At 36.5% G+C, this 26,739-nt stretch overlaps 1 protein-coding gene across 4 annotated transcripts; it reads right to left on the reverse strand.

Annotated features, from left to right (window-relative positions):
- Positions 1-2,700: 2,700 nt before the first annotated feature.
- Positions 2,701-23,158, reverse strand: LOC107783100 (pre-mRNA-splicing factor ATP-dependent RNA helicase DEAH1). Of its 4 annotated transcripts, none has more exons than XM_016604065.2 (27): positions 23,046-23,158; positions 22,146-22,245; positions 21,914-22,044; positions 21,600-21,803; positions 21,403-21,480; positions 21,213-21,299; positions 20,224-20,257; positions 20,053-20,107; positions 18,445-18,504; positions 18,237-18,308; positions 17,550-17,613; positions 16,293-16,372; positions 16,088-16,155; positions 15,941-15,998; positions 15,648-15,705; positions 15,481-15,549; positions 14,832-14,900; positions 14,620-14,709; positions 12,136-12,222; positions 11,675-11,790; positions 11,521-11,587; positions 9,912-10,958; positions 8,689-8,751; positions 7,872-8,096; positions 4,009-4,071; positions 3,831-3,903; positions 2,701-3,136 (listed from the first exon to the last, which is right to left on the reverse strand). In XM_016604065.2, exons 2-27 carry the CDS (start codon positions 22,237-22,239, stop codon positions 3,093-3,095), a joined length of 3,156 nt encoding a protein of 1,051 aa, XP_016459551.2. In that variant the 5' UTR covers positions 22,240-22,245; positions 23,046-23,158; the 3' UTR covers positions 2,701-3,092. The 4 variants fall into 4 exon arrangements, with proteins under 4 accessions (XP_016459551.2, XP_016459554.2, XP_016459553.2 ...); XM_016604068.2 differs by having other exon boundaries at positions 21,549-21,803; positions 23,046-23,104; XM_016604067.2 differs by having other exon boundaries at positions 22,975-23,094.
- Between the last annotated feature and the right edge of the window lie 3,581 nt (positions 23,159-26,739).

Below are 26,739 nucleotides of genomic sequence, written 5' to 3' on the forward strand. Positions count from 1 at the left end.
ATAACGTTCTTCGGTTGGCAAAAAAAAAAGACTATTGTCAACCTCATTATCAACACGAAGAGTTCCTGCTTTTATTGTCGTTATTACAAAATTGTCGTGCAATACAGCAACCACCAAATTAAATCCCTCAAGTGGAGTCCGGGAAAGATAGTGTGTACACAAACCTTACTCCTATTCCAGAGTGCAATAATAATGTGTACACAAACCTTACTCTTATTCCAGAGTGCAATAATATTAACAAAAAGTCAATAATAACAACTCCATATCTTTCTAATTTAGATTGTTATAACATGCCCTAACCAAATTAGACTTCCAAATACATAATATTATCTTCTCTTAACGACATTCTAAGAATAAATATAGATCTTCAACCAAATTTTAGCATAAATTACAAGATCAAGAGGACTGGCGAGAGGAAAATGCAGCTCGATTTTGTACATCCCTTCCTTTAAAATATGATATAACATGGGACAACAGGAAAATGAAATTACAATCGGGAAAAAAAAGGGTAAAATGAAGTTATCAACTAGCGTAATAAGGGCAGTGAGCTAATTTATGACCACACTTATACATAGTATCAAATCGCCTTACCCTTCGTGTCTCCTCAAACATCATATCATAGTATATTATAAGCATGAACATTTTTCGGTGAAGTTAGTTTACTAAAATGCCCGTTAAAATTTATTCCATTTACCCATAGTTATTGCAGCTTATTAGGTGTGTAAATTTTCTTACATGTAGTTATTTCAACATGTATTTTTGTTTCTTTCATCGTTTGTAGTAATAATTATTTATTAGTTAGTTAAAGACAAAACGGATGATCTATTTACCTCTTTGTTTATTTCAGTTTAGTTCCCACAATAATAAACATTTGGTTAGTAGTAGTACAATTAAAAGGAAGACAAAAAGATTAATTCTTTATCTCCTTTTACGCACAATAAGTAAAAACAGCTAGCATTAGGAACATTTCTGTTTTGGACGCTTAGAATTCTAGAAGACACTTATATAGATACCTAATTTGTCTTAAACAACTGGAGATCATATGTGCATTCTTATGTCACTAAGCACAACAGGATGAGCCTATCAGTTACATTGAACTTCTACTCATCATTCAGATAATCTTCAGCATCCATAAGGTCTTACATTTCAGGCTGCGATTCTTCGATCGTTCTCATGTAATTCTGAATGATGGGCATCCATATACTGCTTCTCCGTCCCTTGTCCTCACGTTGTCACTCGACTTTTAGACACTAAATGATTGAAGTGAATGTGTTCGCCGCAATGCCGGTTGAAGGTTGAAGGGCCAAGCAGCTAAAGCAACTGCTTTAGGCCCCGATCTTTTGAGGCCCCATTAACTATTTATTTATTGTCAATAGTTGCTGCCATCATCCATTTTATTCATTGTTTCTTAGTGCCTTCTATACTGGGAAACAAAGGAATTAAAAGTATAGAAAAGAAAGCTCATATTATTTGTAGATTTAACAAGGATGATTAAAATATCTCCAGGAAACCAAACAAAACAGTAGAGGGATGACAAAAGAAAAGCTTTCACCATCGAAAAGCTTAGATTTTGCATCTCATAAAGCTAGAAAAATAGACTTTAAGAGAGCGAAGCTAGATTGTAAATTAAGGGAGTGATGGGTCATGACGCTTAGCTTTGATGGAAGGATCATTGAAAATGAGGAGAGGAGACAACAATTGATGTATACGATCAATGAAGCTTTGCCCATCTCTTCAATCTTCATCTATATATGTTTATTAATGAACAAGACTTATGAAGCAAACATAAGGGTGGGAGACTTGGTAGTTGATATATCAAACTTCAGACGAGCTCTCGAACATAGTTGCCTACAATTTGTGGACAATTTGGACTAAGGAATTTGTTTGTCGGAATTGACATTTTATCTATAAAGAAGTTTAAAGATATTGTTTCGCGTTGTTATAACTGAGATATTCCTGCTTTTAGAGATAACAATCCATCTCATTAGAACTATGCGAGCTTGCATTGCTCAAGCTTTCTTTTTCAGTTGTTTCCTTAGTTTAGTGTAAAGGTCATTGAATGAATGAATCACTTTTATGCACAATGTGAATACAAATCAAAATTTATTATCTGTACAAAATGTGAATTGACATTTATAGATAAAATGTCAATCAAAATACAAAATGTGAATTGACATTTTATCTATAAAGAAGTTTAAAGATATTGTTTCGTGTTGTTATAACTAAGATATTCTTGCTTTTAGAGATAACAATTCATCTCCTTAGAAGTTAGAACTATGCGAGCTTGCAATGCTCAAGCTTTCTTTTTCAGTTGTTTCCTTAGTTTAGTGTAAAGGTCATTGAATGAATGAATCACTTTTATGCATAATGTGAATACAAATCAACACATCTATTTTTTCTGCGCTACCAAGCAAATATCTTCGTGAGCTTCTAAAGTAAGTACAAAGTGTAAGAAATTACAGTAAGACATCAAATGATTTATGTGGGAAGGGAATGATACCTTTATTGAATATGATTGACATTCGTCATTTTCAAAACTCACTTTTTTCTTTAATTGTTATTTTAGAATTTTTATACTCATTGATATGGGATACACACGCAATGCGTGTGCCCAAAAACTAGTCTTATATAAACAAAAGCAGTATAGGAATTAGAGGAGAGCTTTGTTGAATTTAAAGTACTAGCGCATGACAAGAATACTTTTCTTCTGTAATCGCCACTATTTTCTTTTGTTAACTCGGTCATAGCAAGCTCATCGTATAAAACAAATGGATTAACCACAATTTATATACTCCTACTACATAACTAATACACAGTATCAATCACTAAAAGGAGGTGCAGCTCATTAATCAGACAGTTGAGCTCCCTCATACAACAAATGCATCAAAAAGACGCACGCAGAGAAAATTACAGCCGTAAATTTACAAAAATCATCTACAAAATCATATATACAGTTATCTAGTCATCTCAGTTAATGTCCATGGACTTCTTCAGTTAGCAGAGTCCTGCCTAGCAGTATAATGAGCAGATTTTCATAGCATAAACCACTCTCTTGACAATGCTCTTTTCTTTTGCAAAAATAGGAGTTGATCCTAAGATGCAAGGCCACTTCCGCGAGGCATTTTCTTTGAGCTAGCTGCAGAAGGCATATAAACACAACAATATTATGTTATTCAAATAGAACAAATGGAACGACATCATAATTTTCCTGGAATGAAATCCGATTGCCAAACCTCCAAAAAAATATGATAATTAATGGCCTCAACATTAAATATTTTGGTCCTAATAGGCATCAAGCGGATGAGGATTATACTTTGGATATTTTGGCCCCTAATATGCATCAAGCAGATAAGTATTTTAAACTAAATAAAACTGTGTCTCCGCCTTCAGATGACTCCATTGCAAGCAAGGCTCGTTGGATCTAATTCTCTAATAAATGAAACTAGATGCAGCTTATAAGACATCCTTCCAGCAGTTGCATATGGCTGCCAAAAATAAGGGGTTTCATTTTACTTTTCTGCAGTCACACGCCACTTGAAGTTGAGACTACAGAAGGCAATGATAAAAAAAAAAATTATATGACCCCTTGTAAAAGTTTTTTTTTAAATTATGAAACAACAAGTGCAATCCTACCCTCCTCCGATGGAAATATCAATATTTTATTGAAAACAAAGCTGAATGCAACTAGTCCCTTGCCTAAAACCAAATGTTCATGTTGGATTGCAAGTCCCTCAACCAGGAGATGGGATGTAGTCTAGCTGTGAGACACCAATAAAGCAGCCAGACTAACAGAAACCGAAAATAATGCAAAAGAGAGTTAGAAAGCTTACCGTCTTCAACATCTTTCAACTGATAGTAGTGAGGAGCTATTTCTACAAGCCATTCGGGTTTCAGTTCAGTTGCCTGCCAGGAAAACCCTCAATTACAATCTCTGTGATGATTAAGCAAACGCAATAATAACCCTGCTACGAAACAAAAAGAAGAGAGATAAAGGAGAGGTGGACTAACCTGCCGCATGTACTCCTTAGTTGTCAGGACCAGCTCATGGTAGACAACCCATCTAGGGAGCACCTACAATATGCAAGAGCAAATGATTCTCATGAAGTTACTATCATCACTAAGGTTACATTATCTGTCTTGACAACTTAAAAATACAAAGCACAACAAACTGAGTGCATGCGATTTGAAAGCGTGGAAGGATTAAAATGAGAGGGGTGGGGGAGATAAGACCTCATTGGCTGGCTCAGTCATAATTAGCTAAACAACACACAGAAATACCAGTTGTCAGGGAAGAGCATCACAAGACTAATAAATCCATAAGAACGAAAAGGGCAGACTGCCTCTCTTTTCAACCTAAAAATACAAAGTAAACCATACTATGATCTTCCTTTGACAGAAGCTAGTTAGTAGTTACATACGGGCCACGGCTGAAGGATCGACATCATAAACAAGAGTTGAAGCTCCCGTTTGGCCATAGATTTTGACTTCATTTTTTCAAAAAAAAATTGAAAACATTGTTTGTTTATGAAATATAATCATGTTTTGGGAAAAATAATTTCAAAAAATTCCAAGATCCCAAAAAACTGGTTAGGGCAGTTTTTGGGTGAAAATTTTTCTTCCACTCACAAAACTTCAACTTTTCTTCAAATAAAATGCATGTCCAAAACCCCAATTTCAACTTTCAAAAAAGATTTTTCAACACAACTTCAAAAACTCTTTTTTCAAGTTCCAATCAAATCTATGCCCAAACGCTAGCGAAGATTCTTGGCATCAAACTCTTGGAAGGAAATGGTACTGAACATACCACAGATTCTCCAGTCAAGGTGCAGATCGAGGACCATTAACCCATCATGCTAGATGGTAGTGGAGGAAGAAGCACGCATGCCCCTTTCAGATTCGAGAACATGAGGCTGAGGATAAAGATCTCGTAAATAGAGTAGCGGTACTGGTGGAATTGGATTGCAGTCACAGGCACGCCATCATTCAAACTCGAAAAGAAGTTGAAAATGACGAAAGGACAGATACAGGTGTGGAATAGGGAGGATCTTGGAAGGGTAGAGGTGAAGAAGTGAGAGTTTATGAGTTGGTGGAAGTTGAGGGGAAAAGGGGATCGACGCTTCGTGGTTGGAGGAGACTGATACAAGATTCTTTCACAGGCAGCAGTGGTGAATAGGAGGCTAAACTTCAAGAGTCTTTGGAAGAGGATAGAGGGTTATATGAGGAGAGGAGATAAGAGGGGCGATAGCGCATGCTTGTATAAAGGTGAGGTGAGTTGGAAAGCTAAGTTTAAAAGGCAATAATTCCACCAAATAGGACATGATATGAGCACCAAAGGGTGTGGCCTAGAGGTCAATGGAGTGGGTGAAACCCATGAGGTCTCAGGTTCAAATCCTAGCGGAGGCAAAGAATACTAGGTGATTTCTTCCCATCTATCCAAGCCTTGGCGGATAGAGTTACCTAGTACATGTTGCTGGTGGAAGGTGGCAGGTACCCAATGGAATTAGCCGAGGTGCGCACAAGCTGGCCAGACCACCACGGTTATTAAAAAAAATAGGACATGATAAGAGGGAGTAGTTGGACAGGGAGATTGGGGAAGACGAGGTGAGGGAGGCAGCAGAGAATCGTGCAAGTACTATGGACTCCGGGCCAGATGGATTCATCCAGCGTCCTTCCAACAGCATTCGACAGTCAAAGCAAACGTTATGAAAACCATTGTTGCATTTTAGGCAGTGTTGTCAAGGGCGAAAAGCGTTAAAAAGCACTCCGGGTCTATCAAAGCTTTAAGTGCAAAGCGCAATTAAAATGTGGGTTTTAGTTTAAAAAGGCGCTGTGAAGCAAATATATATATATATATATATATATATATATATATATATATATATATAATGCATGCTCGACTCATATTCTATTTTCATAATGATTTCCTTAACAATAAATATATATTTTTGCAATTATATTTGTTGTTTTGTTATCGCTCTATCAACATAGAATTTATGGGCAATGAGGTGCGTGCCTTGGTGCTTTGCCTACATTGAAGCGCGGCCTAAGTGGCAAAGTGCATACCCCTGAGCTTTTTTGAGCTTCGGGGCTTAAGCGCGCCTTAAATGAGCCTTTGCCAATACTGATTTTAAGAGACTCCAAATTGAAGAAGCCTCGACACATCCTTTAAAGTCATCATACCAAAAAAAGGAGCAATGAACACCAATCATTACATGCCGCCTATAAGTCCAGTGGGAGCATCAACAAGATAATCTCTAAAATGTTTTCCACTAGATCAAAGAAGGTGTTGGACAAGATAGAGTCAACGTCTCAGAATGTGTTCATGGATAGAAGACAAATCCTAGAAGCATCTTGGTAGCAAACGAAGTGGTCGATCCCAGAAGGAGGTAGGGAAGTCGAGAATCTTGTGCTAACTTAACCTTGAGAAGGCCTACAATCATGTGAATTGGGAGTTCCTGGATCTAAAATGTGAAGATATGACTCAGATAGGTGGAGAAAGGGATCAAGTTATGCATATCAGTCGTTAGATTCTCACTCCTAGTGAATGGGTGATTTTTGGAGCTCAAGGGCGTGAGAGAGGATGACCCATCATCCCCCATGCTATTCATCTTGAAACTCAAAGTGTTGGGTAAAAAAATGGATAGCTATGGCAAGTAGTTGCTTGAGGGACTTCTCTACCGCAATCCGGTACAAGATACAATGAAGGGTCACATCTCTTGTTTGCAGACAACACTTAAGTTTTCTGTGACACAGACATTAACCAAGGAGATAACTTTAGACAGGTTCCTATATGTTTCCAAACAGTGTCAGCCCTCAAGATCAACCTCAAGAAATGTGATAGCATTCTGATGGATGACGTTAACAATATTGAACATTTAGCACAAGTGTTGTGGTTGGAACTCTAAACTCTTCCAAGTTCCAATTACTTATCTGAGCTTACCCTTGGGTACTTCCAATAAAGTCAGCTCTATAGATTCCGGTAGCATCTCTACGTGCATTATCATTACTTCACGCAGTATCATAGGTAAATTGGAAATGCTTCAAAGGAACTTCCTACGGGACTCAGCAAATGGGACTAGATAGTTCCACTTAGACAGTTGGAATGAAAGATCTCCAAGTTTTCGGAAAGACCTTATTAGGAAAATGGTTATGATAATTCGTGATTAAGAAGCACGATATATGGAGAGAGGTGAAAAAAATAAAAGTACGCAAAAAGGGAGATGGAGGACCAAAAATACCAAACTCCCTTTTGGGTACGGAATGGGGAGGAATATTATGAATGAGTGGGAAGACTTCATCAGCAACATAACATTTTATGCTAGAGGATGAAAGTAAAATCAACTCTAGGAGTCATAGGTGGTGTGAAAAAAGAGACATTGAGACTCACATTCCCAACACTCAGGGGTTGTTTGGTTCAAACACAAGTTATACATTGAATATAATGTAGGAAGTAGTAATGCAGGGATTAATAATATGAAAATTAATAGTACATGGATTATTTCTTGTTGGATGTTTGGTTCATTGCACTAAAATTGGGTATACAAAGTATCATCTAAATTGTTTGTTTACTTTTTAAACTAAAAATAATGAATTTATAACTATAACCTTGGGTATTTGGTCTTCATAGGCTTTTAGAAAAAAGACAAAAGGTACTTTTGTCCTTTTGGTGCTTGTATCCATGTATAGCTTGTAGATGGATTAGTTATTCCATGTTGGTGGGATAAGATAATAGACCAATTGGTGTATAAAATAATACATGGATTAGTTATCCTAGATTTAACATCACAAGCAAACAATGTATTAGAGCTTCTTGTAACTTGCAACATCTTTTTCTACTTATTTTTCTATCTCTAAGTAAACAAAATCCTTACCTGTGCTAAACCTGAGCTGGGGTGAATGTGAACTGTCTGGGCATGTTTAACAGTTCGATAAGACCCATTCTTTTGTAGTTTTGCTGAGTGGGGGAAAAATCCTGATGTAATAGACTTCTTTATACCTTCCAAGTCATTAATATTTGAAGTCAACTCAATTTCCACCCTTTCCAGCAGGCCCTCCAATTGATCTCGGATATCCCTGGCTCTCTTCATGCTTCTGACCTAGAAAGTTAAAAGAACTTTTCATTAAACATTACAAGTAACAATGATGAATCAACAGTACTCATCACTTAAAGTTACAATCACTCCCCCCAAACCCCTTCCGTAAAAGTTGCAGTCCTGTCAGGGGAAATTCCCTCCCGTAGCCATGTCTGTGATACAACAATACAACAAGCCTCAAACACAATCAAATTGAGTTTGGTCATATGAATCCCCCTCCATGTCGCTCCACTTAAGCCCATCTTATTATAAAAATCTAGAGAATGGAAAAATATTAAGGGCCTTTTCTTTATTGTTAATAATAAGTGCCCTTTTTAGTTAAAGCCCCGTGGATAAAATGATCTTCTAATAACACTGGTGAAATTTAAAGAAAACATGGTAGCACTAAAATATTTTTGTAGCAACAGAATCATGATTCATAGCTAAATACAAATTTTATTGGGCTAGATGGCTTCCTTCAACAAGGAAAAGAAGAGGCTAACTCAGCGTAGAACAAGAATTTGAAACTAACCTGGATGCATTTTATTTAGCTATTAAATGTCTTTCATGAAAAAGAGGAGACTATCACAGCATAAAACAAGAATTTGATACTAACCTGGATGTAGTTCTCATAGCACCACTGTGTTGAGAAGTTTGTTTCCTTCCAGGAATTATAAACCTGAAGAACAACAGTAGACAAAGAAGAAAGCCATTTTTAGCATGCATCCAAGCTGCAAACTAGATTTTCTTTTCTTTATTTGAAGGTAGCCAGCTAAATTTCAAGTAAATAAATAATGATAGTGTGGGCTTTGTGGAGGGAAATCCTGAATCCTTTTAGTGTTCAATGGGTGATGCCAAGCACTGTAAAGGAAATGTTATGCAGCTGGGCCGGTTTCCGTAGAAGAAGAAAGCAAAAGGCGTGGAAGTTCGCCCCATTAGCTCTCATGTGGATAGTTTGGGGGGAGAGAAATAGGAGAGCTTTTGAGGCGATTGAGTCTCCTTTTTCACATCTTAAGAATAGTCTTTTATCTTTGATCGCTTTTTGGTGCACTCATATAGCCCCTACTTGTATAGAAGATTGGGCGTCTTTTGTAGAGAATCATGTTCTGATGAAAATGTCTCCTTTCATCAAGAGAATTTAACTTGGAGAAAGTTTACCCAATTGTTCTCACACACAAAGAAAAATTACTACTCCCTCCGTTTCAATTTATGTGAACCCATTTGACTGGGCACGGAGTTTAAGAAAAGAGAGAAGACTTTTGAACTTGTGGTGTAAAATGAGGTACATATATTTTGTGTGGCTATAAATCATTGCATAAAGGTAAATTGTTTCCAAATAAGGAAAGGGGTCATTCTTTTTGGCACGGACCAAAAAGGAAATAGGTTCACATAAATTGAAACGGAGGGAGTAATAATAATAATAATGATAGTGTGTTAACATGGAATGACAATTATTTTGAAGTGTGATAAAGATATTGCATTTTCTTTAACATCCTACAGATGTACCCTCCCCCCTGACACCAAAAGAAATATATACCCGCATGGTAGCACTTAATTTCACCTGATCATACAAGACATTTCTTTATTCTGGTTTAGAAAATTTGTCATGCCTACCTCCGACCCGAGAAAACTACCTCTTGGAGGCAAGTCCACCATATGGAAACTTGTTTCTACTTTGTCTCTACCCATTGGGGTGTACTTCAGAGGCAGGATTGACCAAGGGGAAGATACAAATATGAAGTAAGAAGATATGCAAAGCACATCATCATGCCACAAAAACCTATATTGACCAGGGATATGATTGTACCAAAACAGGTTTATTATCATTCAGCAACTAACCTTTAGCAACGCAATATGATCTCCCACATTGCCCATATGAAAGTTCATCCGTGCATTGTCCGCATGGACTTGTTTGTCCTTTGGACGATAGAAGATAGAATTCCCCACAGAAAGCATTGCAGCAATACTTATTATTTCATCAGAGCACTTGTACTTATCAGAGGCAACAATCATCTTGGACAGCATCGGATCTAGAGGAAACTCGGCCATTCTTCTACCTACTTTTGTTAACTCACCAAGCTTATTAAGGGCACTAAGGGCAAAGAGCAGTTCCAGCGCTTTAAGTAGAGCTTCTGCTGGTGGGGGGTCCATGAAGTCAAAATTCAGCAAGTCATGAATCCCAAGGCTCTTGAGAGAGAGCACGACGTTTGCAAGGTTGGTCCTTTGTATTTCTGGGACTGTGTTATCTTCCAAATCATTCATGTAGTTATATGCAGTGTATAATCGAAAGCACTTCCCAGGACCAGTTCTTCCAGATCGACCAGCACGTTGGTTCGCAGACGCCTTCGATATAGGAGTGACCAGTAGTGACTCCATTCCTGTCCGAGGGTTGTAAGACTTCATCTTAGAGAATCCTGGATCAATAACATATTTAATCCCATCAATCGTCAATGATGTTTCAGCAATATTTGTAGCCAGGACAACCTTACGAGCCCCTTCAGGAGTGGGCTCAAATATCTTGGCCTGCAGTTCTGTTGGCAGGTTTGCATATATTGGGCAAATTATCAACTCAGCAATTTTTGTCCCCAGACCCTTTATCCGGTGCTTTATGATCTCCTCTGCTGTTTCAATCTCCTCCTGCCCAGTCAAAAAGATTAAGATATCACCATCACCAGGTGGCTGAGTTACATGGATCTGAAGAGCGGTGACTACTGCTGCATCCAAGTAATCGGCCTCTGGTGCTTTTGTGTAATGTATCTCAACTGGAAACCGCCTTCCAGGAATTTTAAAAATTGGAGCACAGTCGAAATAATCACTGAACTTCTCTGCATCTAGAGTCGCACTTGAAATAAGCAACTTTAGATCAGGCCGAAATCGAGCAATATCCTGTGATAAAGTAAGTAGCTATATCAGCAACAAGAAGGTGATGGGGATGCAGTTTCACACTCATGAATGTCACAATTGAAGGTCAAATGAGACCCATGTAAAGTTGTTACTCCCCATCCTAGTTCACCAATCCATACAACCCCACCAGCTACCATAATATTATTAATCATTTGCTTGGAAACTAGGGAAGAAAAAACAACAGAGAACATTTTCTGTTGCATGTTTCCTTTGAAAGTATAAGAAAGTTGGGAAAAGTCCATTTCTTGCCTGGAGAATCAAAGTGAGAATTTTGGGGAGCCCAATGGAAAAGCCTTTCTATGAGGAGATTTTTTTTTCATTAAATTTTCTCCAGGTTTCTCTTCCTGAACTGTAGTGAAAATTAGGATATATCCAGTAACAAGAGTTTCTATCTAATTTCATGTATGCATGCTGCATTGACAAAACAAACAAGTAAAGAGTTCATAATGTCCATTTTTCAGTTCCCACACAAAGGGCAACTTCCAATTATGACCAAGAGTGAGCATCATATTAAGATTTAAAGGCTAGAATAGGGAGAACTTGCCTTAACCAAGCCAAACAAGATGTCAGTGGATAACGTTCTTTCGTGAGCCTCGTCGACCATGATGACACTGAAAAGCCAAATACTTGATTAGACAAATCAAAAGGCTTGGGAGTTTGGTAAGGATACCAATAAAATCATTTACTACAGCACAGACCTATAGCTTGCTAGATCAGGCTCACCAAGGAATTCTCTCAGCAACATCCCATCAGTCATATATTTCAGCAATGTTTTTTCGGAAGTGCAGTCTTCAAAGCGAATAGAGTAGCCAACCTGGACATGACAGATTCAATCATTACATGTTGGAAGCTGATGTAAAGATTGACGAAATATGTCAAGTCCTAAGGTACAAATATCATTTGAACAAGACAATGTCAAGAGATCACGCAAACAACTGAGCAGATAATAAATAAAAATCAGAAGCCTTTGATGTTCTCTGATGTACCAGAACTCGATTAGCAAAAATGTCTCAGTGCAAACACAATCAAGAGGAGTCTCGCTACAAACTACATGAGAACCAGCTTTCCTCTTTTTCAACTTTAACATATGCTAAATGAAGAGCAAACACATCATCTACAACTAATAGAAGTAAGAGCAAACATATCATCTGAAGCATACCTCGTGCCCAAGTTTCACTCCCATTTCTTGAGAAACACGTGCAGAAACACTCATTGCAGCAACTCGACGAGGTTGAGTACATCCAATCTGTGAGAAGCAAATATTAGTTTCAGCAACCATAAACCATATTTCTGATTCCAGTTTTACATCACTAAGAATAGGCGTTTAATGGCTTCAACCATTGGAGAATACATTGCCTTGACAATAAGATCACTGCCAAAAAGAATCACTACAAAATTTACGGTTCATGTTCAAAAACTTCGAGTTGCCTAAAAAATAAGGAATTGACAGAGGGCCTTGCTGTCCTACATTACAAGATTTCAGGCAGAAAGTCATGTAGGATTCATCTCCTAAAGACATGATTTAGGATAGCCAAATGTTCTGGCTTCCCTATTCCCTATTTGGGATTGCTGCAAGGGCAACAGAGAAAACCTCTTTAGGAAGTTCCTTCATTCTACCGCACCTTCAGTTGGCAGAGACACAGCCCATGAATATGTAGGTTCCATGCATTATTTTGACCAAGCTCAAAAGTAAGACAACAGTGAAAAGAAAGGGACACAGAATAAACACGCAACGAATCTGCAAAAGTAAGATGAGCCAAAAGATCTCTAAAGGTAGAAACACGACATGAGGAGTAAGAAAATGACCGGAGAAGTCCTCACAGAATCAACCGAAGTTAACATACCATACTGGCAGGACCCTTGAAAAATGCTCCTCCTACCTCAAGATAAAAAACTCTTCCCCAAATATTTATTCCCGTAGCAATATAGTGACAGACAATCCAATTAACTGAACTGCAAATAAGGTGACCATACAGTTATCACCACATTCGTAGACAGCTACAGAATGAGTACACAAGATACATGCAAGCCTTCAACAATTCATAAAAGCTATGTGGAAAGATTTCCAAAGGTCTTTGATCAAAGGAAGAGAGAGAGAGAAGTTCAACAATTCCTTAAAAAGTTGCTTGCTTCACATAGATTGTCCCAGCTTGCATTTGGTGGAATGAGAGAAACCAAAGATGCTTTGAAGATAAATACAGCTCTATCCAGAAACTGAAAATGCAATTTTTATCCCTTTTCCATTTTTGGTGTAAGCAAGAATACATGGAAGATCTAGAGTCTTTTGTTGAAGCTATAGGATCCTTGTAAGTAGTTTAAGGATTAATATATTCCTGTGGCCCTTTTGTAATTATGGATGACTATACTAGCTTTGGTGCAGTTATATATATACAACAAATGTTACCTTCTCAACAAAAAAAAAAGGAAGGGAGAGAGAGAGAGAGAGCACTCTCAAGAATTGCAGAAACAAGACCCACAAACCAAACCTAAAATAACAGAGAGCCCAACAGCAACAGCCAGAGTTTGAACTGAGAGGTTCTCAACATTTAGTATAAAAAGAGATAAGGAGGCCAATTGTAGCAAAGTTTGTTTTGAACTAAGATTGCCAACTCTTTGCTGGCTCCAACCATGTTCTTCCTACAAGGAAATGGAGCTGTATATGACAACATAACTTGCACTATGCTTGGACCAAGAAACACGGGTGGAGGGACTTGGTGATTCAAATCCATCATGGGGAGAATTTTATTATTTTCCTTAAGTGTTCGGCAATGCTGAAAAGGAAACAAGAAAACATATGTTCTCTTATTTCCATCCATTTTAATAAGGATTTACAAAGCATATGTGGAGGAGGTAGCTGATAAGAGAGAGGATAGTTTACCGAAAAATCTTGCGGCGTGCTTTTGCTGGGAAATGGTGTGAATACTCTCTGGGCATTGGAAAACTTTCAGGAAGAGTAAAACTCCACTAGAATGCTTATAAGGACTGCTACGCATAAGGACGTATCTATGGATAATCTGCAGCCAAGGGGGAGTTATACCTTGCAGTAGATGTTACATTTGTGAACAATCAACTGAGGCCATAAACCTTTACTTTCTGCATCACCCTCCAGTCAGTCAAATCTGGAGAATATTCCTTAATCATTTCGGAGTACAGTCGGCATCGCAAAGACCTTAAAGGATGCTATAAATAGCGGACGGGGATAAAGAGGTAGGAAGCGTATAAGAGCTTTATGAAGAAAACCTTTATGTACTCGGGGGAATCTAGAGAGAGAAACAATAGATACTTTGAATGAAATACAAAAGCAATACACTATGTCGAATTTAGATGCTAATTGACTTCTGGTTTGCTGGGGAAACTTAAAAAGTGTAAATGATTTCGACTAATTGGTGGACTTCTCGGACTCCTGAACTAAAGGGGAAGTCCTCTGAACTTTTGTAACTTCAGAACCTTCCTGGTGCTTATGTGAATAGTCCACAGTACTTATCAAAAAGGAGTTGTAAGATAGCATATCCCTCAATTAATTAGGCGTCATTCTCTTTTAGTTCCAGCCACTTCCCTTGGCATGGTAGTTAATGCTATCCCAGAAAACAGTCTCTGCCTCTTAAAAGAAACATCCTCCCTTCTAGATAAGAGACATCCATACCTTCCCGCGTTTGGTATACCCCGCCTCGTGTAGATACTGCGGTATCTGGGTGGTCTTCCCGGAACCCGTTTCTCCAACAATAACAAGAACCTGCAACAAGCAACAAATTTGTATATAGCGTCTACACAACAATTTAGTAAAAATTACATTATAACTAGCCTGAGACCACAACAAAAGAAAAGTAAAAACAAATGCAAAGCAACCAACCTAACCTGATGATCATTAACAGCTTGGAGCAAATCATCCCTGTAGGGATATATTGGTAGGGTCTTCCTATCCTCCTAAAGAATGCATACAGGAAAGACGATCAGCAAAAATGAGTTTCAATAATCGAACGCAACAAAATTGGAAGGTACAACCCATTGTCAATCTAGAAAAATGGTCTCAATAAAAACCTCGTAGTATAATAATGTGCAAAAGCCAGAGAGCAAAAGTGAAGAATTCTAACAGAAAAGACAAAACTTTGTATATGCAGACCTTCATTATCAACTCCTATCCGTTTATTCGTATACCACATTCCACGTGGGATAACTATCCCAGGTTAGCTAATCCCGAGATAAAACAATCAAAAGACAAAGATGCCCTTCCCCAAAGCTCTTCTCCCAAATTTTTTTAAGAAGGCCAAGGTTAAAACTGGAAACAAAATTTTTCCAAGTTTATCTAGTGGAAAACCAAACACGAGGTTTATATTATACCCTAAATCCCAATTTTAATGCAATGAACCGAATATCTACCACAAAACATGTTATTTAATCCACGTATTATAATCCCTACATTGTAATCCTGCTATAACTTGTTCGCATACCAAACATCCCATAAGTGCTAATTCTATTGCACAACATGATGCTGATAAATTGATACCTGAAGTTTTTCAAATGCTGATTTAGCCATAGACTTCTCTATTGACTCAGCGGGAGACTCTTGGTCAACCTGCATACAAACCAAAGACGGCCTTAAACCAATGATCAAGAAATTAGCGAAAAGAGATTTAGCATAACACGTTGACAAGATTGAATAAGCAGACATACATTAATACCATCCATCACTGCTGCCTTTATGAACTCAATTTGGTCTTCAAAAACAAATCTGCACCAAAGTAGTTCTCGGGTTTGAATAATAAGATTTAGCTGGAAAACAAATACCTTCAGATCCTTGATACAGAAAAATCCACTAACTGTAAAGCACAGAAGCCAATTCTTCCATACCATCCTTTCTGTATGTACACATTGTACACTTACATGTGCGGGGTTATTCTTTTTTCTTTTTTTTTTTTTTGGGGGGGGGGGGTGAGGGGGGGAGAGGGAGAGAAACTAGAACTTACTGATAGTCCTCAGATGTGGGCTTTCTATTTTTTGACCCGAATTTAAGCGTTGCCTTCCCTGCATTGCGATGACTCCAGACTTAGAGACTAGAAAACTTCCTAAGTTCATCAAAAACTTGAGTATTGCAGCAGTGAATTGGAGATTACCAATCTGATGTTCTTCCCATGCTTCTTGTTCTGCAAAGGGGTTCATCTTTTCAGCAGCATCTGGATCCCTGGAAATGTCAAAACAGAATACAAGACCATATAAAAAATTTAATTAAAAAATTGACTTTCCAAGACCATATCGCACTTTTACGCATCTCCGTATGCTAGAACAACTGTTACGACTATCTTTCTCAATATAACTAACCTGTAACGCTCTGAAGCCACCGAAAATCTCTTTTCCTGATTTACACCACCTTCAAGATCATAGGCATCAGGCATCCTATACTGTATTTAGAATAAAACAACAATAAGTGATTTACATACAAGAACTGAGATAAACTGGAAAATGGAATAGAGTTCAAACTTAATCAACTTAATTTCCATGCCCGATTTCCAATATTTTTACAAATTTTTTTCCAATATTTTTACAATTGGTTTACATCTTCTTCAGATTAGTGGCCCTAGTAATATCGCATCAAACTCATTGTCCTTGATTTAGGCCTATCTGATGAATAATTTGGCACATTAAACATGGGATAAGAAAATAAACCAAGTAGAAAACAGTAATATAGGGCTTCCAGTAATTGCTAAAATTCTGATTACCGTGCACCCCCAACAAACATCCACTAGTTTGTTCAGAAAAGGTAAGAGCGAGAACAACATTTGATGTTTTTTCTTCCAGTTATTGATACTTTGTAAAAAGGACTTCTAAAAAAAGGTACAATCATGAGCATGAAAGGCCAAAGCTGGACAATGCCTAGGAGAACTGATGAGATGATGGCAAGTTGGACTGGCTCCAGGATAATTACAGGCCAAAAGAAGTGGTGGAACATTGTAAATTTGATGGACAATTTGGAAGGAAAGAAACTCTAGATCCTTTGAAGATGTGGCAAGCCCTGAACAAAGGATTAAGATGAACTGTATATTTTTGTTTTATTTTTGGTGTAAAGAAGCTCTTGTACGAGATGCAGAATCCCTAGTAGATCTCATTGGCTCCTTGTAGCTGTTACAAAATTGGTTTTTTGTCAATTTTGGGTCTTGTAACTTGTTACTCCTTAGCACAATCTTTGTGCTAGGGACTACTTTTATCAATATATTGGAATCTGTTAACTTTTCAAAAAAAAAAAAAGGTATAATCATCCACTATTTCAACTATGGACGGAACATATAATTCACACAACAAATCTAGGAGAAGATTGAAGAAATAATACTGGCGATAGAACAAAAACGAGTCTTCACAAAAGGAAGGTTAGGACAAGGAAGGATCACTGGCAGTAATGACCTAGACATCATTTTTTCTTTCTACTTTTTATTCATATGTTGTGGGGGAGGGAAAGAGAAGGAGATGCCAGGAACTATGACAAGGAAGAAATCAAAGCAGTAAATGCTACAGACAATAAAAAATAATGTATCACATCAAAAAATGTTCTTGGAAGCGATAAATATTTAGAATATCGATTACCTCGCCTAGGTCATCGGTGTCTTCTGATCGCTTCTTAACTAGTTCATATATCTGTTTTTTATAGCTGCAAAATTGCAAAGGTCCTGAGCACACAATAGCATATGCACATATAAAGCAATCCCGCATTCAATCAAAGTCTACTTAAGAGAATGTTAGACCAAAAACTAAAAAAGGCAAATGCAAAAAGGCACTAATTCCACGTTCACAAGAATTCATTTAGTACTCATCAGTATCTTCACATGATAAGGGAATGATGAAATTATATCACATTGAGTGATAGCTGGAATCCGTATATTATCACAACCATTGAACAAGTAGTCAGATAAATCAAGTGACAACAGATGAGAAACATGGGATGACTTCACGTCAACTAGAAGTAGGACTTCCACCAAAGCAGGAAAGACAAGGCATGTAAAACCCATTTACATAAGCTACTAAAAGAGAATGATAAACACAAACCACTATGGGATTCAAAATTTTGGTAAGCTGGAAAATAGTAGATGCACTCCACATCATGCAATCTCTGAATAGCAAGAATAAGTCTTCAAATAAACAAGTGCCACTGAGTGAGTTCAGTATGGAATCAATTGCAATGAAGAAACCAGATGAATTAGGAAAAGCAATCTTATATTAAGAATTATTACAGAATAAGCATCAAAACAAAGCAGGGGAAGTATATTTCCTTGCCTTAATTCACGTTGCTCCGCTTCTGTCAGCTTCACTCCCTCAAACAGGTATTGCTCATCCTCTATATCGTCTCTGGAAAACCACAAACATGGTTATACATTGACTACTTACCAGAATGAAATAATTTAAGATTATATAACATAGGAAAACGTAATTTACTTCCATACAATAAGTGACTGTAAACTATAATACCCAATCATCTAAATACCTTAGTTCCTCTAGCTTCTTCTGCTCCCTCTTCTTTAAATATTCTCGTCTCGAAACCTTCCTGGATCAGAGTGAAATTGGGACGTGAGTCTGTAAATTATCTGTGAATGCCAGCTTAACAGCCCAATACTCAATGTGCAAAATAACAAGGATCGGCGGCCAGCTAAAGAGCCAAATACTTAATGTGCAAAATAATAAGTATTGGCATGTGATATTTTTTAAAGCTTAGGAAGATATTCTGAGATTGCCCGAACAAATTGTTCACACAAGTAAATTTGTTTCCAATTTCTGCCCTAAATCCTTCACATAGTAATAGCAAATCCGGCTACTGAGGCCTATAATTCAACATTGTCCTTCATGGAGGCCCAGATGCAAAGATACAGTACCTCATCCCAAAATTGGACCGTCCATTTTAAATTGTACATAACAGAAGCCCCCAACCCCAAAACCTCTTTCACCCTTCTCCCAAATCCCACAAGAAAAAGAAAAAGAATAAAACATACATAAGCATAGTAAAGGAAAACTAAGTATCGAATGCAATGCACTAGAAAATTAATGTGCACAAAGCCATTCAATCTTACAAAAGATCAGTCTTTCACCAAAACCTTGTTAGACATTAACACCCAAGTGCTTCTCAATTTTATTTTATTTTTTTGAAACAGAAATGATAAGGATGACGAATAAGTTCTTCTCAATTACATACCCAATCAATCCTAGAAAGGATGAATAGAAACATAGCTTTCTAGTCCAAATGCCACAATGCGCCTTTTTTCTGTCACTAGTACTATCTCCTCTCAACTCTGAAGTGGTGTTCTCTGGCACAGGTCACAGTGAATGCACAAACCACTGTTGCATTGCAAATTCAAATATGGACTCTCACGTCTTGATGTTCAACATTTTATGGGTATTAAAAAGGACAGTAGATGAAACAACCACGAGTTGGAGACTATAGAAGATTGAATAGAAAGAAAAGCTGCTTGAAGAACACCATCATATCTTTAACTTGTTTAGAATGAAGTATGAGAATATCCAGACAGATGTATTCCATATTAAAAGAGCTTGATGCTCCACTTATACTTTTCATGCAAACTAGATGCTGATTTGACAAATGACTTGGTCAAACCATGTCCCCAATCTGTACATACTTATCGCGTTGTCTTTTATCTGAAAGCAGATTAGCCTGAATCGAAAGCTGCCCTTTTTTAAGCAGAGCTATCTAGTTTTTTCTTCTTCTTTAAGAGTGGAATACTCAATAGGCGGGAAAAAATGACATCCAAGCTCCAATTCATGTCCCTTGCCATTTTATCTACTAACAAGCAAGATAATGTTTTCCTAAGTCCAACATGCCTATTTCATCTGCTTCCCTTTTTTTTCTTTTTTTTGGGGGAGGGGGGGGGGGATAAAGTTCATTCTTAAAACTATTAACATAGTACTACAGGTAAAAGTGACACACCAACTTCAATTAGCTCCTTTGAACAAAATAGATAAGTAAATGAACTTCAAATAGAAGAGGTATTGCAAGTTCAGGATGGATTGACGTGGTTACTAGAAGATTTTGTGAGATGCAAGATAATACTAGAATACTGAACTAGTTTGTATGGTGACTAACCTTAAAGCTCCAATGTCATCTCGCTCCAACGCATCAGACCTCCTGATTGCCTCTTCTGTCATTTATTCATGTATATATGAGCTCATTTGCATTAATTCTCATTTTTTCTACTGAAGGATAAGAAAAATAAACAGATACATGTACAGCAGGAACTGTATCTATAGTAAGTACCTTCCTCCTTCCTTGTTAATTTTGGCTCTGCCAACTGTTAACGAAGACAAAAATACCACAGTAGTATTAAAACGAAGAAAGATGAAACTGAATACCATCAGCGCACAAGAAATAAGTCTGACCTCCAGTAGTAGACACAGGATGAAATCATATTCAATAATTTCAACAAAAGATATTATTGGATATGAAGAAAAGAGCAACTATTTGTTCTATAAGCTAAAGAGCAACTAATCAAGAGAGACATTCAAATATACAGGTTATATCAATGCACAAACACAATCAAAGAATAAGCTCATTTATTCATGTATGAGCTCATTTGCACAAATTCTCATTTTTTCTACTGAAGAATAAGAAAAATAAACAAATACATGAATAAATGAGCTCATGTAAAAGCTAGCAAAATGACACAGAAAATCCTCGAGCATGCATGCCACATTTTTTCAATTTTAAAATTAAAAGAGCAACATTTTTTTTATGAAGAAAAGAGCAACTATTTTTTCTATAAGGTAAAGAGCAACCAATCAAGAGAGACATTCAAATATATAGGTTATATCAATGTACAAACACAATCAAAGAATGTGATGCTCAGACCGGGAACCTAATAGAAGGTGTATATGAGCAAATAGAACACAGAAGATCCAAGCGCATATGTGCCTCAGTTTTAAACTTTCAAATTAACAGCAACTAAACCAACAAAAACTTAAATAAAAGCTTCATCGAAAATTGTCGGTTTCAAATGCATTAAAAGATAGTCAAATCCACAAGACTACTCCATTAGATTCGCATTTGTACGGGACCAATCTTTCATTGCCTAGAGTGCATCCATGCTTCAATTTTACAACTCTGAAAACAGAAGAATTAATAGATTGATTTACCAATAACTCAAACATACCTTTCCACCCAAACCAACCTGACAGCGAATTCAAATCATAAAAGCACTGCATGCTAGCTAAGCACACGGAGGTTCAAACGATGATAAAATTGCTCACCTTTCTAGTTCCAGCAGCATCTCGCTCTCTGAGATGTCGTTCCAACTCCTCCCTCTCCTTTTGGTCCCGTAGTATTTCTTCTTCTGACTACGACAGCAAAACATGCAAGTAATATCAAATGGTTCGGGAGTTCTGAGTATGGAGAAGGTGAACACGCAAAAAAGTTGAAAGAATAGACCATAAGCTGTACCTCAGAGTCGTCACGGTCATCTTCATCTAGGGAAGTTCGTCTCCTAACCCGTCTTTCATCGCCCACATTCCTAACTACCTGCACCATCATATTTAGTCGATAGAAGGAAACCTGTTAATACAACAAGCACTATCGGAGCAGCTTACCATCAGAAACAAAACCGAATTCTATCAAGAAGAAGAGTATAAGCACTATGCCTCGTCGTCTTCGTCTTCGTCTTCATGGGTCTCAACCCTCTTCCTGAACTTCTTCTGATGGGTATCCTCTTTCCTAGTCTGAGAGGACACAGAATTACTTTCACTACCAACATTATTGTCATCATCATCATCAGCCTCCAGAAGCGTGTAGGTTTTTTGCTTCCTCACCAACTTTGCAGCCTCCCTTTCTTGTTGTAAATAAAGCTGGTGCAACAAGAAATACCGAATGTTAAGAGATAAAGCGCAATGTTTCACCAAAAGAATCCTCACTAGTCAAACCCTGTGAACTAACTGAAATTGTAAGAAATTCTAACATTTGGCTCTGTCGTCTTGCGCTCAACTCTAGAAAAAATTTCTTGAGCAAACACCCTTGTTTCACCCGAGGATGACATTCCCATATCTACGAGCTGATTAATCAGATCAGAAGGTGATGAAGCTTTCTTAGCTGCATTGAAGTGATATTATGAACAATGTTGCCACAACAATTTAACATCAGAATGTAGGTACTCTAATCAAAGTTTATTAAAATATAAGAAGAGGACTTACAAAGAGTAAGAACATAAGTAACAACTGTGGGCTGTGAGTACCCCAAAAGAGACATCAATTTGTCTGAAACCCACCTCCTCAGATCAGACCCCATCTTTAACTGCATTAAACAGCAAAATACATAAAATGAAAGATAGATTTAAAATGCATTTGGGTGTCAAAATTGCTAGAGTTCCTGCCCTCAATCACACAAATCTAGCATATGGATTAGTTACATTGTAAGGCAGTTGATTATGTTTTATACAAAACATATAGTAATATACTTTTCTCTATCGAATAAAATCATCAGTTGATTCTTCTCACTCACCGAAATACAGTAAATCAAATACTTCCAACAATTGAAACAGAAATAAACTGAGACTTGACAAACTATAACATTACATCATTCATATTGCACAGATTCTTCACCCATGATGTTTTAACCTACCATGCTATGTGACCCACCTCAAAAGAAATAACCATCATACCAGATATCAATTCACAAGGTAAATCGAAACAACCTTATCAGGTTAAAGTACTACTCCAAAGAATAAGCATGGTTTTTGTCGTTGCGTACAACATTTCAATAAGAATGCAATAAAACAATTCAATGAACAACAGTGATTGGTTATCACGCAAAAACCAAGGAAAAGTACCAGTAAAGTGAGGCCTACAAAATCAAGGACCTAGCCCTTGAAAAATATACTAATCGTTTACAACACAACACAATACAACAGAAGATCCACAAGGTTGTTCAAACCCTAGGTCAAAAAATCAAAAGGATTGACAAGAGAAGAAACCAATAACAAGTGTCAACTCAAATTTTTAAACCCTCTATTTCAGAACCTACGTCGAAATCTCAAATTCAACATAAGTGAGAGAGAGGGGAGGGGAAGGGGGTGGAGTTCCGTTGAAGCTCACTGATAACTTTGCGGCTTGTAATTTTTGAAGTTCCGTCAAATGTTAGCGCTTCCCGTTTGGGAGTTCTTTCTGGAGATTTTAATTTTGTACTCCCTCTTTATTTGATTTTTTTTGATCGCACATATTAACAAATTCTACCTTTTAACATTAATTATATTTATTTATTTGAAATATAACAAATACTTGAAGACTATTTACTCGCAGAGTAACTTAGAAAAAATCCAATATTATGGATCATAAAAAAGGACCAAAATATCAATTAAAATGAACCGGAGAGAATAATACTTATTTTTATTACAATTTTAATACATAAGCTTGCATTATAATTTACTTAAGTTTTAAATTTTTGATTTGGAGGTTTCACTTTTATCATAACATAGATTATTCGGTACCTGATTACGCCCTTATTAGTAACATATAGTATTATTTTGCATCAGTTGTAACAAATCACAATTTATGATGCCAATCCAAGTTTATTCGGAAGGCACTAACATATAATCACCTACTACTAAATTCAAATATAAGATAATGCACAAGCTACCAAATGCCATCTAGTATAGAATATTTCCCACGTATTGAAGGACAATAAATGAATGATATGAACGATACCAACATGAAAATGTTTTAACCGACAACGATGATTGATCAACAACATTCATATATAACAATATTTTTCGCTAAAAAAAACATGTCTATGGTAAAAAAAACAATAGGAAAAGTATTAGAGTTATTACTAGATAGATTGCTCGTGATTAAATAAGATGTTTCTAATTCAAAATCAGCAAGGAATAAAAATTAAACAAAAAACTTGCCGTAAAATGTTCATCACGCGGCTAAACTATAAAGAGCTCCTTGAAGCATTGCATAAGGACATACCAAGAAGCTATAAACATATTATAGACTAGGGGTGTTCAAACCGAACCGGAAAATCGCACCAAATCGAAAAACCAAACTAAACCGATTAAAACACCCGACTAGGTTTGGTTTGACTTGGTTTGGTATTGAGTAAAAAAATCCGAACCAAACCGACATATAAATTTATAAATATTATTTATATTTTTAAGACTTTATAGTGAATTTTCTTTAGAAAATGTAGAAATATTTGGAATTCTCTTATGTATTAACCTTGAAAGCGTAAACTAACAAAAACTTATTGTTAGACGGATAAGAAAATAACTATCATGTGTTACTAAAAAAATTCTCCCATTAGAATATTTTAATAGATCATATGTTTGTTAATTTTTTTCCATATTTACTAAATATATATTCACTTATCAAAACTTTACCTATAATTTAACAAAGTAAGATTGAAATAATATTCATGTAACAAAAAAACCCGAAAAACCCGACAAAACCGAATCAATCCAAACCGATATAATTGATTTGGTTTGGTTTTGATAAAAAACGAACCAACCCGGTCCATGTACACCCCTAATAATAATAATTATTGTTATATAATTAGTGAAAAGTTGATAAATTTATTCTGACCTACTAGTTTATTTTGAAAAGGATGAAAGAGAAATTATGTTTATTAAAATAGAAGAGTGGTTGGACGTGAGGAGAATGAACTCAAAGAATGCAACTATCTCTTTAAGATTGCTTGAATATACATCTATGTACCCAAGTTTAAAGAGTCTTTTGCTATAATTATTGTGTACACCTTTAAAAGTGGAGTCATGTTTCAAATTCACGTATATCTTGTTATTTTTTCCTTTCTTTTTCTAGAATTGAGCCAAGAGGTTTAGATCTCACATCTATTTTATTCTTTTTTTCACCTTTTTTCTTTTTCTAAGAATCGGGTCTATTCTTAGGAGATGGGCATGTATCGTATCCCCTTTTTGCGTTTTAATTAAGTACTTTTTATTTTACTTTCTTTCAAAATCACCAAGTCTGACATATTGAAATTATTGTTCCCCTCCAACTATCACGGTTTACAACAACAACAACAAACCCAATTTGATCTCAACATGTGGTGTCTGGGGAGAGTAGTCTGTACGCAGACCTTACCCTTACCTAATGCAGGTAGAGAGGTTATTTCCAATAGACCCTCAGCTCAAGAAGGACAAAAAGAGGAAGAGGGAAGCAAGATAGGAAGAAAGATGGAAGAGAAAAAATTTAAAAATATAATGAATTCATAGTAAAAATCTAAAGGTTGAACACGTTAAATATAAATCATGAATCAAACTCTTCGTAATAATGCACACATGTTCTTGAAATATTATATACACTTTTACCTAAGTCCATTATATGACAAAGCACATGTAAACTTTCATGCAAGAACTTTATTAATTTGATCATTTATATTTTGTGTTTTATGCGATGCTAATGAGTAAAAAAATAAGATATGGTAATGTACAAAATCCTTTGGATCACGAACATAAAAGAGCGTATACTATCAAGAATAAATGTACAATATTGATTGATGTTGTAGTCTAAATACGAAAATAAAAAAAAATGATCATTTATAGGCGACTGACATGCATGTTATTTTAATTAGGACATTAGGATTATTATTGAGTGACAATCTAAAGCACTTTAATGAAAAAATGTATGAAACTCCCGCTCAACGTCAAGCACCTTTCATGTTGTCAACATCTAGTATCTCATTGTGTTACTATATGATAGTATTTTATTACATTGACAACAAGTATCTTATTGTATCAATATCGAGCGTCACACTACATTAGGGTTGAGTATTAGAGATCGTACATAAATTGCAATGCATCGGCAATACCACGTAAGCTCAAATTTACGTCACGTATTATTAAGATTGCAATGCATGTTGAGCGGCCTTTAGAAATATCAAATATAAAATTGATAAACTAAGTTCGAGAAATATGAGTTGTACATTTTATTACTTAAATTAATTGTGCGTAGCTTCAACTATACTCATTGAGATGAAGTTGTACAAAATTATCAATTGTATGTTTGAAATTTCAAAAGAATCTAAGTTGTCGTTGCTGGAGTTTAAGGGTATGATATATTGCCAGTAGATATACTAGGGCCAATATTGATAATTGCGATGTTTATTGCCTATGTCATAATTTTGCTTACCGACCATGGGTCATAGAAACAGTCATCACTCCTTATAGTTAAAAAATGATTACATCGTGTGTATTTTCTTGTATAAGACCATAAAATCAAATAGTGTTAACATAAAATCCCATAATGGGGCATCCTTTTTGTGACGACCCAAAGGGTCATCACCTGTTTTTTCATTTATTTCGTGCTTTCGAGGCCTTGAAAATTTCATTTTTAGTCGCCTCGATTTGCGTACGCAGTCCGGGCGCGTAGCCGGAAAGCTTATATGTGAAATTCTGTAAAAAAAAAAATGCTAAAATATGGAATTAAAATGAGCAAAGTTGACTTTGGTCAACATTTTGGGTAAACGGACCCGGACCCATGATTTGACGGTCCCGGAGGGTCCGTAGAAAAATATAGGACTCGGGCGTATGCCCGGAATCGAAATCCGAGGTCCCGAGCCCGAGAAATGAATTTTTAAAAGAAATTATTTTTCTGAAATTAATATGGAAATTTGAAATGAAAATGGATTAGAAAGTGTTGGTATCGGGACCGTATTTTAGTTCCGGCACCTGGTATAGGTCTTATATGTGATATAAGACGTTTCTGTGGAATTTGACTGAAATCAGATGTCGTTTGACGTGTTTCGGACTTAAATCTCAAAAAAATGGAA

Source organism: Nicotiana tabacum, chromosome 6 (assembly GCF_000715075.1).
Source record: "Nicotiana tabacum cultivar K326 chromosome 6, ASM71507v2, whole genome shotgun sequence".
In the NCBI taxonomy this organism is placed as follows: Eukaryota; Viridiplantae; Streptophyta; class Magnoliopsida; order Solanales; family Solanaceae; genus Nicotiana; species Nicotiana tabacum.